The 12,010-nt window shown below is 37.1% G+C and overlaps 1 protein-coding gene across 2 annotated transcripts in view; it reads left to right on the plus strand.

Moving 5' to 3' along the window:
- LOC131073830 (lysM domain receptor-like kinase 3) overlaps positions 1–10,069 on the plus strand; it is a 43,358-nt gene extending 33,289 nt beyond the window's left edge. The window contains exons 7-11 of one of the 2 annotated variants that reach the window (XM_058010345.2): positions 5,419–5,570; positions 5,716–5,813; positions 5,947–6,094; positions 9,339–9,446; positions 9,556–10,069. In XM_058010345.2, the coding sequence (XP_057866328.2) occupies positions 5,419–5,570; positions 5,716–5,813; positions 5,947–6,094; positions 9,339–9,446; positions 9,556–9,720 (671 nt within the window). In that variant the 3' untranslated portion in view covers positions 9,721–10,069. Of the gene's footprint in view, positions 1–5,418; positions 5,571–5,715; positions 5,814–5,946; positions 6,095–9,286; positions 9,447–9,555 lie in introns of those variants that run through there. The other variant, XM_058010346.2, reaches the window with a different exon arrangement.
- The last annotated feature ends 1,941 nt before the right edge of the window (positions 10,070–12,010 follow it).

The raw sequence follows: 12,010 nt of genomic DNA on the forward strand, positions 1-12,010 counted from the left end.
AAAGGTTTCACATAGACTATCCACTTAAATTTCAAAACTTTTCATGAAAAGTTAAATTTTTAGTATTTACAGTTGTAAAAGGTAAATGGTTTTCATGGTCAAAGAAAATGATAACCACCATAACTATGTCTCATTTCTCCAGCTGGCTCTGGATATTATTCCAAATATATATTCATGGAAACGTTAGGAGTAGGATACATCCAAATGGTCTGAGAGCCATGCTGGATGTCCAAGACCCCTAAGACAAAATGTACCTCTTCCCCTTCAAGCATCCTTCTGAAAACTTCTCCCCTCCCTATGCACATTCTCCTACCCCCCTATAGTTCCTCTCCACCTGCAAAAAAGAGGGATGTCCTCCCTTTTTCAGAAATGAAGTGGAGATGCCTTTGTCATCCCTAGGATGTCAAGATATCCCCAGCAGCAGTCAGCACTTCTTTTTGAAATAACAGACAATAGAAAATAAAGGTCAACAAGATTGGAGAAAGGATGATATAAACAACTTCTTGGTATACGTCCATACTTGATTACTGCCAATCTTGTATTTTTTAACCAGCTTAGCTGCTGGAAAAATTATCTCAGAAACTAGAGGAAGAATGCCATAAGCTGAAGTTAATGTTTTGGAAACTGTTGATGTGTTTTTTATGCACATGTGAACACAAAATAAAATACCAAGGTATCTTATCCTCTCTTGAACAAAGTTAATCGAATGCTGAAGATTTGCCTAAGGATCAATCGAAATAACTCCAAGGTTCTTATATGTAGGGTCTCTACGTGTGGATAAGCTCTGTTGGTGTGATGTGATTATGCTGGAATCACAAGAGGACTTACATTCGAATGCCTGAATGCTTGATTAGCTGGAACTTAAGTCCTAACTACTCACCAGGGAGAATAAAGAAATAACAAAAGGTGTAGGGTTTAGAGAGTTTAATCTAAGACCTAGAATGCAAGAAGATAGATGAACGACTAGGTGGAATCCTACTGGGCTAGGTCTCACCATCAAACTGAACAATTTGATACCAGCTCAGTGCAATCTTCTAAGAGATGCTTCGAATATGTTCAAATCGTTACACCATCAGACACTGATCACCATTCAAGTTAATGCATGAACAATAGATGCATAACAATTCGAGATTAAGCTCATTCAATGCCAGTTGACCACACAGGGCTCCCTTACAATCAGTAAGAGGCTAGTGGTATAGACTAGGCGGATTCCACATGAGTGCATTCAACAATTTTCTGCATTCAATCTAATTATCTACCATCAAATTTGAAGATCCAACAAGAAACCATGCACATTGCAAGAAACAACACATTTCACCTTAACTTCAATGAAAATGGGGTTTATTTACAATTTTGGGCAACAATCTCTTGCCTTCTCTTCCTACTTTACTCTAATTTCTATTCTATTGGCTATTCTATTCTACTTAACTATTAGCTATTAACTATTAACCTTTACAAATGAAGAGCCAGAGCTTTATATAGAGAGCTCTTTACATTTCAATGGCTCTGATTGATTTACAATCAATGGCTAGGATTACAAGATGAAAACCCTAATTAGGGTTTGTTACAACAAACTCCTCTAGCCAATGATAAAATTACATTCAATGCATGAGAACCAATAGGAAACAGGGGTAGGTACATCGAAGTTTGTGCCCTCGTGCATAAGTGTGATTCATTGAATCTAGACGTGTTGAGGTGGAGCCTTTTGATTGGAGGAATAGTGACTGGGATGCCACCTTGTTTGGCACTTGCTTAATCAAGGAACGTTGTATCTCTATTGATACTCAATTTGGTGATGATGAGAAGCTAACTTTGATTCTGAAACTATCTGCTTCTTCAACATACCCTTGTACTGACCTTGGTTGATCCTCCTTCGTCCTCGATGTGCTTGAGGAACGATGTACCTTTCCTTGGCTCTCCTATGTTTGATGAGGCCTCTTCACGGTCAAGTCACTCCTCCTCTGGTAGCTCATATCACCTTGAAATGTTTGTAAGATCCTTCCTCCGACATTTTGTCATTTCTCTATGTGATAGAATGAGGTCCTTGAAAATATCTTGCTCTATTGCTTGAACACTTGAAGTCTTTAACACTTTAGTCTTCTTCTCCGCACTTAAGGTGTCCTTGATGATGATGAGGTTTGAAGAAGTCATCCTTGTCCTGGCCTGATCTTCCTCCATCTTGATTTTGTTGATCTGCAAAACAAACAAAAATGGTGTTAAGTACACATGATATATTCGTTCTAACATAGTATTCCTCACTTCAAACTATCAACAAGAAGGCACTATAATCAACTTCGCTCTGAACCCTTTGGAAGGACAAGACCTATAATGAAATTTTCGCTCTGGAGCCTCTCCAAGGACAGGATCTATAATGAAATTCACTCTGGACCCTTTCCAAGGACAGGACCTATAATGAAATTCAGTCTGGACCCTTTCCAAGGATAGGACCTATAATGAAATTCGCTCTGGACCCTCTAGAAGGGTCAGGAGCGAATTTTGCATTTTTTGCACAAATTCTTCACTTTCTCATCATTTTTCTTTACTTCAATTGTTTCCAAGGCATGATAACATCCTAGTTGAGGTTCTAAAGCATGAAATTAGTCCATATTTGAAGCAAAAGGGAGGGTCTTAGGAAAATTCGCTCTAGACCCTTTGGAAGGGTCAGGAGCGATTTTAGGAGTTGTCTCAAGTTTTCTCACTTTTCAAATAAAAGCATTCTCAAATTCATTGTTCTTAAGATTGCTCGAACAACAGAATCACCTTTAAGAAGACCTTCAACACAATTTCATTAGCTAAACCCTCTCTCCCAAGGAATTTCGCTTTGGACCCTTTGGAAGGGTCAGGAGCGAATTTGCTCCATTTGCTCAATTCTTCCTTCATAGATTTCATTTCTCATCCTTTTCTCATCAAAAACAAGTCTTTTGTCTTTAAAAATGCTTAGGAATAGGTTTCGCCCAAGGACTTAGGCAAGGTACAAGACCTCCTAGGAATTTCGCTTTAGACCCTTTGGAAGGGTTAGGAGCTTAGGTGAAATTCGCTCTGGACCCTTTGGAAGGGTCAGGAGCGAAATTGGCAATTTTTACTCAAATTTCTCATCCAATATTGTTGCAACTCATTCCAAGGGCATGGATCGATCAATCTTCATTCAATCAAGGCACAGGAACAAAGATTTTGACCTCAAATAAGGAGTAAATAGGTGTTTAGGAAAATTCGCTATGGACCCTTTGGAAGGGTCAGGAGCAAAATTCTTGCTTTGATGCCATTCATCTTCCATTTGTCATTACTTTGCCTTGAATTTAACCTTTCCAACCCTCCACTTATCATGATTATGCAACTCGCCTCTATCTTAGCTTAAAACAAGATCTTTTTAGTGCATTAGGTGAAATAGGGAGTCCTTCTAAGGATTTCGCTCTGGACCATTTGGAAGGGTCAGGAGCGAATCTGCTCCTTTGAGCTCTATTCATACTCAACTTGCCTTGGACTTGTCTTTTCCACCCTTCTTCTATCACAATCAAGTCAATTCGTCCTCAAATCTGCTTGAAATGGGATTCATTCAATTGTTTGAGTGAGATAAGAGGTCCCTTGAAGGATTTCGCTCTAGACCCTTTGGAAGTGTCAGGAGCTTAGATGAAATTCGCTCTGGACCCTTTGGAAGGGTCAGGAATGAAAAAGCTATTTGCACTCAAACTCTCATCATTTCCTTCAACTTTGCTCTTAGACTTAGCTTTTGGGTCCTTCCTCCGTCTCAGTCAAGTCCATTTGCCCTCAAAGCGATGTCCACTCAATGCTTTTGGCGAGAAATTAGGCCTTTCTAAGGATTTTGCTCTGGACCCTTTGGAAGGGTCAGGAGCTTAGGTGAAATTCGCTCTGGAGCGAAATTTGCTTCTTGGCTCAAATTTCCCTCATTTTCCTCATCTCACTTGGTTGGAACTCACTTCAAAGGCATGCACACATCGTTTCCTCTCTCATTCATGCCATGGGAACAAGGTTTTGTCCAAAATAGGAGGGCAAAGAGAGCTAAGGAAGAATTCGCTCCTGTATCCTAGAGAGGGTCAAGAGCGAATTTGACACTATCACTCAAATTCCTCATTCAATTCTCAAGTTTTCAAGTCTAGGCTTGGTTGTTAGGCATTTTCTAAGGATAAATAGGTTAGTTTCATATCAATCAATGCCTAGAAGTAAAAGAACTTCATCATTCATCAACTGGACCAATCTCAAACCCTCAAAGGGAAGAATCCTTGAGAACACATGCTCACATACCTCCATTCACTTCCTTAACTCAATGACATAGGTCTCAAAAGGCAAGACTCCTAACATGATACCATGACTTCCTCAAACTCAATCAAGACTCAACCCTAGAAGCAAGTCCCAGGCCCAACCAAGAAGAAACTTTCAACAGAGACCCTGACCTGGACCACCTACTGACCCACTTGAGCCTAAGCAGACCATCCTATCCTAATGAGCTCTCTAGAAACTCTCCAATGCAAAGATTAATAGCACAAACCTAAAAGACTAAGCCAAGAAAACTAACCCCAGAAAGCAAAAAGTAGGGGTCCCCATTTGCAATGGGGCGATGTGTGAATACGTCACAACAGGGACATGGTTAATGATGTTGGTGCAAAACTTCTTGTTTAAAAGAGTGAATACAGCCCCTCGATTGCCCTTTATTGTTTTAAGCCTTGTCTGTAGGCGACCCCACTCTTGCTGCTCAAGAAGAAAATGTGTTGTTGAAAAGAAGTTCCTTTATGAATATTTTCAAAGAGACTTAATGTGACTTCTGATGAGGGAAGAAATTACATTTTTATTTTGCAGATCCTGTTTTGTTATATTACATTCTGTAGATGCTTGTTTAGTGGAATTATGCTTGTGGATTTTTTTTCATGATATTAGTATAAGATGGACCATTAGATCATGGATTGTCATTGTCACTTAAACTCTTTGTATTTGTATTAATCATAATGTGGCCATGCTATTTAATGTTGGATGATGGATCAAGTTATTTTGTAAAAAAAATCACTTCTTTTAGTTGGCACAGTTTTGTTTTGTATTGGTTCTCTGTCCTCATGAGAACCCAAGTAAACTATTGCAGAAGTTCTACCAACTTAGGAAACCATGCATGATCAAGTGAAACCTTCTCCCCAACCCTCTTCTCCTCATAAGTGTGTAGGGCAACTGGGCAAGATACTCAACAAAGATTTGCAGAGCCAGACATTGCCATTCTCTATTTGCAGGAGATCAAAATTTATTGCTTCTTGCTTACTGTTGCCACGTTGTCTGGCCTGAGTTTTTTTCTTTTTAGCAATCATGATCAGTTTTTGTATGTTTGTTGATTTGTTTTATGTTAATAATAAGCCCACTTTACTGTATGTCATGTTCCTGTTGGAGGACTTCTTAACTTCTTGCTATTTTCTTCTCAAGGTTATGCACCACTGTCATGGAATACTCGAGTACAAATTGCTTTAGATGCTGCCAGGGGTCTTGAGTACATTCACGAACACACAAAGGCTCACTATGTCCACCGAGACATTAAAACAAGCAATATTCTACTTGACAACTGTTTCAGGGCTAAGGTAAGGTTTGTTTCAGTTTAGTCCTATTTTCTAATGTATTTTTTATGTTTCTTATTCATGCAGGATAGTAGCTCTATACTCATCAATATGATGGATTTTGTTGATCTTTTGATTTCTCGTTGGACCTTTTGTTTTTTTCCTTTAGATCTCAGATTTTGGGTTGGCAAAACTTGTTGGTAAAGCTGGAGAAGGAGAAGCATCAGTTACGCGAGTTGTTGGAACATTTGGATATTTGGCTCCAGAGTAAGTATAATCAAATAAAATAATGCATATCCTTTCTGCTTTGCACAACATAAATTCGAGGGAAACCAGTGCAAGTAGATGCATGATAGAATTGGAGACATCTAACATGTTATCGTGGTCTATGGGTTGGCAGATACTTGCATGATGGTCAGGCAACAACCAAAAGTGACGTGTATGCCTTTGGTGTTGTACTGTTTGAGCTTATATCAGGAAAGGAAGCTGTAGCCAAAAACAAAGGTGTGGCACCCAATACACCAGAAAGACGAACATTGGTTTCTATTGTAAGTATCTGGTTCACTGTTTTTATTCAAGCATTGACGCTCAATTATTGTTGTCTTCATCCAAAATTAAAATACAATCTCCTCCAAAGCTGAGGGGAATCCATCTGATTGGGAGAACAGTCCCAACTATTGGTAATTCTAAATTAGTTGCAGTAAAACATATTACAGAACTAAAATCTAATAGAGGATTTTTTAATTAGGGGAAGCCACACATCCCAGCAACTCAAATTAGGTATCTTCCACATTACATTCACTGATCTCATCAATGGTACATTCACTTACAAAAACCTGTTTTTTTTATTTGTCCTTGAGCCAATGCCCACAAAAATCGAAGGGAGGCTACAAGATGGGTGGTTTAAACTGAACTCCGATGGAACATCCAAAGAGAAACCAAGGTCCAGTGCGGGATGCATTATTTGCGATTGGAATGGAGCTGCAGTTTGCAAGGCTTCTAAATGTCTCAAAATTGGAACAAACAATGAAGCCAAGCTACAGGCTCTCCTTCTTGGAACACAATCATGTTCAATTTTTAAGTTGTCCATGATAGAGATTAAAGGTGACTCCACCTTAGTAATCAATGTGTTGAGGTCCAAAAATCTTCAAGATTGGAAGTTAAATTTGCTCCTCTAATAGTGCTTTGTTATCTCACAAATCTAGAAGACTACATATTCAACCACTTTTATAGGGAAGCTAATAATGACACGGATAAGTTAGCTAACATGGTTGTCGATGGGAGTGGGAATTGGTTATTGAGTCTTAGGAATTATGGTTGCGTGTAAAAAATTCGATTGATGTTTGTAAGGACACATCAATTAATAATTTTCATTGTCCTATTGCTATGCTCTCATAGAGTAAATGTCATATGAAGTAGAGCAACATTGATTGTCAATTATGAATCTTACTCTCTACTCCCTCTGCTTGAGTATCCTCATTGAAGAGTTGCCTTCATCTTTCAGAGATGCAAATGCTTTAGCATGCTTTTTTTTTTCATTCATTTTCCTGGGTGCTATGGATGTCCCTATTTGTTTGGTTTATTATTAGTGCCATATGTCTTTTTTAGGGTTGATTTTTGAGAAATGCTTGTAGAGCATCTCTAAAACCCGCCATAGTCTTATTCTATTTGCTATATAATGGGTGCTGGGTGACGAGTTCTTGCACATAGATCACAGATGTAGAGGGAACTTGAGCATCGCCTCAAAGTTTGTTGCTTCTCTTTTGGACTTGAGGGAAATAAGGAAATTGTGAATTGCATTGCCTCAACTATGATGAAGAAGTGGTTTTTGGGAAATCTGGAGGATGCATTGGAAGTGGTATGTTACGACATGAGTATTCCTTTGCAGAGCCAGTTTCCTCTGATCTCTTTAGCAAAAATCTGAGGTGACAGCTTTTACTTTGTCTTTTTTGATCTCATTGCTCAAATTCGAAAATAGGATTGTTTTAATGATTAAATAAAAAATATTTAAATTTATGATTAAAAGTTATTAAATTATTTTGTATATTTTAACATGACAAACAAAATTATGATTTTCAAAAAGTATTAAAAAATAGAATGATTTCAGAAACAAGAATTATACAAAATTATAATTATGCATACAATAATTAGTTTTTTTAATAGAAATATTTGCTATGTAATGGTTGTAATGAAATGGGGGAGAGGGACCAATAGGTGAGCAGGTACCAATATATGCTATGGTACTTGGACAAAATGAGATCAATAGTGGTGCCCTAAAAATGTCATGTCATGTTAATGCTTATCCCCAAAAAAGTACCTCTAAAATTCAAAAAATAACCAATCATGTGATGCCACATCAACACACAACTAAACATGACTTAGTGCACATCTATTGGTCTTATCACAATTTTGGATCATTTTGGACACCTTCACAAAAATGCATGCTGATGTGGCATCATATTCGACCATGTGGACTTGAAACGAAATTTATAAGTAGGGGACTTTGACAAGTAAGTTGTCAAGTATAAAATTGAATTTTTTTTTAAATGTCCACATGAAGTTAGGGTGCACCTGTATAGGGCCCTCTCTCCTAGTTTAATTTTTTATAAAATAATTAATTGAATTTATTACCTATATTTTGACCATGTGGACTTGAAAATAAATTTATAAGTAGGGGATTTTGACAAGTAAGTTGTCAAGTATAAAATTGAGAAAATTTTGAAATGTCCACATGAAGTTAGGGTGCATCTGCATAAGGCCCTCTCCCCTAGTTAAATTTTTTATAAAATAATTAATTGAATTTATTACGTATATTTTGAAAAATAAAAAAATATTGAAAGTTTTATATCTATATAGAAAAATCATTTTTATTTATAATATTATAAATAAAAATAAAAACTATTTGAAACTGACATTTATTTTTTAAATATAAAAAAATCTAAAATAATCCTAAAAAAATGGTACAAAATAATTTATTAATCGGATTTGAAGGAATGCAATAGAATTGGTAGGCAAGTACTAATAATTTATTTATTAAATATGAAAATTTAAAACACCTTTTAAAATATAAAAAAATTCAACCGTGCCTCATCCAATCACTGTTCTGATTCATTGATCATCTAATTAATCCGGAGAATGAATTACGATTCATTCATTACTGCTCAATCCACACCATGATTACTAGGTTGATTAAGCATTGGTCTTTACATGGGCTGTAGCTAATCTAGCTCCAAAAACGCCACGATTTCCACATAACACGAGGGTAAGTCGAAAATTACAGATTTCGGCCTCTTTTATTTTTGGCTGTGTATAACACGAAGGCGAGATTAGCCATGTCCCTTTACATTGAAGTGCATGGCAACCTCTAGCAGCGATCAGGGACTCTTTTCAATCAACCAATAAATACATTATTTTAGAATTGGTACTATTCCTATCTTTGTGCATTTTCGTCATTTCAAATTTTAACTTTTTATGGTGTTCCTGAGTTATTTCTCTTCAGTTACTTTTCCAATGGCACTGAGCGTAAATTTTGGTCATAATCATAACTGTTTATGGCAACATCTGCCAATATCAACTTTTGCTGAGGATTTTGTTTCTACACCTTACCGTTTTCAGAAGCAGAGTCTAGCACTCCAGAATATTAATTAGGAATAATCCAAATTTAGATTTTTGACATCGTTTTTACTGCCATTTTGTTTTCATTGTTCTAATGTTAATATGTTTAACGAGAGATTGTCTAGAAGGAAGATTGACGAGACACATCAAAGTTTTGACTGGTATCTGATTCCACAGATGTTATCTGCACTTCGAGATTCTCCGAGTTCAATTAGTATGAACAGCTTAATGCAGCGTATAGATCTGAATATGATGGATCTATATCCACGTGATTGTGTATATAAGGTCAGTTTATCGTTTAAAAAAAATAGTTTGGTTGTTTTCTGATCATATACCCCTAACAGATTTTTATGATAGCATCTAATGGTTCAAAAATTTTGTTTTTGAAATGAAGATGGCCATGTTAGCAAAGCAATGTGTGGAAGAAGATCCCATCTTGCGTCCAGACATGAAGCAAGTTGTACTCACTCTTTCACAAATCCTCTTGTCTTCTGTAGAATGGGAAGCAGCCCTTGCTGGTAATAGTCAAGTTTTTAGCGGACTTATACAGGGCAGATAGTTTTGAACATCAGATGCATATCCAGGCTACAGTATCTGAGCTTGTATAGATTTGATTTTACAAGCAAGGGTTGCAATCTGGACATGTTTTATCTATATGTCATTTCTGTGTGCTTTACAATGTATTTATATTTATTATTTATCAATAATTCAATTAAAGCCCCGCAAATCCTTTAAGCGGATTGCAACCTATAAATTTCTGTGCAACCCCATGAAATATGTTGTAAAGCAGCACAGTCCATTTGTTGCTAAAAATGCAGGTTCTGACCAAGTTTATACTAGTATACAATTTTTTTCCTTTGTAATGATTCCTAGAATTTAGAAATGAGCAAAGCCATGGGATAAAGGTAGAGTAATGAATGTTGAAAATGTCTGTTCAGTACAACAGTTGTGTCTCAACTGGACTCAAGTTCATGATCAGTTTGAGGGGTTAATACTTGTAAGTGTACTGAGTAATAAAGGATTTGTTTTTTAATATATTGATAAAGTTTACAAATATAGCTCAAACAGCATGACTACAACCAAGATGACCAATATAACATGACAATAGCATAAGAAAACAGCATGAGTCCACACCAGCACTCCATACCAGAACTGTGAACAAAAAATGAAAGCCAGCTGCCACCAAACCAAGCATATAATAATATAAAAAAAACTGCAGTGCATCAGTCCTTAACCATGGATCTCAATAGCACATGTCATCCATCAAAAAGAAACACAGCAGCAGCACCACCAAAAGTGGAAAAAAGATCACTGTATTTTAATCTTTAGGCTTCATAGCATTTTCATCATTTCCTTGGCTTCAATGGTATCAATAATATTCTTAGCCAACTCCTGAACTGTACTTCTTATGCATTTCCTGATCCACCACACAAATGAATATCAACGAAGTCCCCAAACTCTCAAATATTATAGCCTTTGTAAACAGTAACCTTGTCATTCTTTGAATCATCACCCTCAACAACATTATCTGCTCCTTAAGCACTTGTATCACCCCTGGCATTAGCATTAGCCTTAGCCTTGGGCTTAGACCTCAAATGTTTTTCAATCAGCTGCTAGATCTGCTCTTCAAACCCATTAACTAGCCTATCTTAGCAACCAATGGTTTTCATCCACTAATTAGCCGATAAGCTATTTTATGTTTGAAACCATCCAGCGGAATGTAATGTCTCACGCCGGTCGGGTGCCCGCAAAAATTTCTGGCAATGGTTAATAGTCTTTTTCTTTTCATTTCTTGAGTCACGAAAACGTCATGGCGCATTGGGCCTTCCCACTTCGCTTGTAGAGTTCACTGTTGTTCTAGGGCAGCTCGTGGATACCATTGCTTAACTGGATGAGCTTCAATTTCTGGAAACCAGCAGGAATTCCCATTTACATGTATGCCAAGTGCAGGAGTTTAGTAGATGCCCATAAAGTATTTGAAAATTTTGTCAAATGTCATAATTGCAACAGTCATGATAGATATGTATGCAAAATGTGGAAGCATAGGCAAGGTGCGTGACTTTTTTGACAGAATGCTTCAAATAAATGTGTTCTCATGGACTACAATGATCAGAGGTTATGCACAAAATGGATTTGTTGGAAAGGGATTAGAGACTTTCAAGGAAATGCAATTGGCAGGGTAGAGCCAAATTCCACAACTTTCGCCAGCATATTCCCTGCCTGTACCAAAATAGGAGCTTTGAAACAGGGTATGGTCATCCATCAAAGGAAAATGGAAGGAGGGCTTTTGTATTGTAGTTGGAAATGCTCGGGTAGAAATGTATGTAAACTGTGGAAGCATCGACAAGGCACACAAACTGTTTGACACAATGACTGAAAGAAATGTGGTCTCGTGGAATGCCATGATCACACGATATGCACATAATGGATTTGTTGGGAAGGCTTTAAAAACTTTAAAGAAAATGCAATTTGCAGGTGGAAAGCCAAATTCCACAACGTTTGTGAGCATCCTCCCTGCCTGTCCCAAAATTGGAGCTATGGAACAGGGGAAGGACATCCATCAAATCATAATTGGAGGGGTCTTTTTTGTGATAGACCTACAACTTACAGAAAATTATCATGTGGTGTTTATCCTAAGACTACTACTTTGCCTTGCAAATCTTAGAAAAGCTCAATGTAATAGCTATATGTCTGTACAATGGAAGAAGCTTGGAGTTCCATACGATAGTTGAAAGATACTCATAAGTCTCTTAAAATATGAAGGTCAATAAAGGAACTTTCCCGTTATAGTCAGGTCAAAACTTTGTCAAAACCCTCTTTAAAATCCTCATCAAAATTCAGTACCTTGA

This window comes from Cryptomeria japonica, chromosome 6 (assembly GCF_030272615.1).
Source record: "Cryptomeria japonica chromosome 6, Sugi_1.0, whole genome shotgun sequence".
In the NCBI taxonomy this organism is placed as follows: Eukaryota; Viridiplantae; Streptophyta; class Pinopsida; order Cupressales; family Cupressaceae; genus Cryptomeria; species Cryptomeria japonica.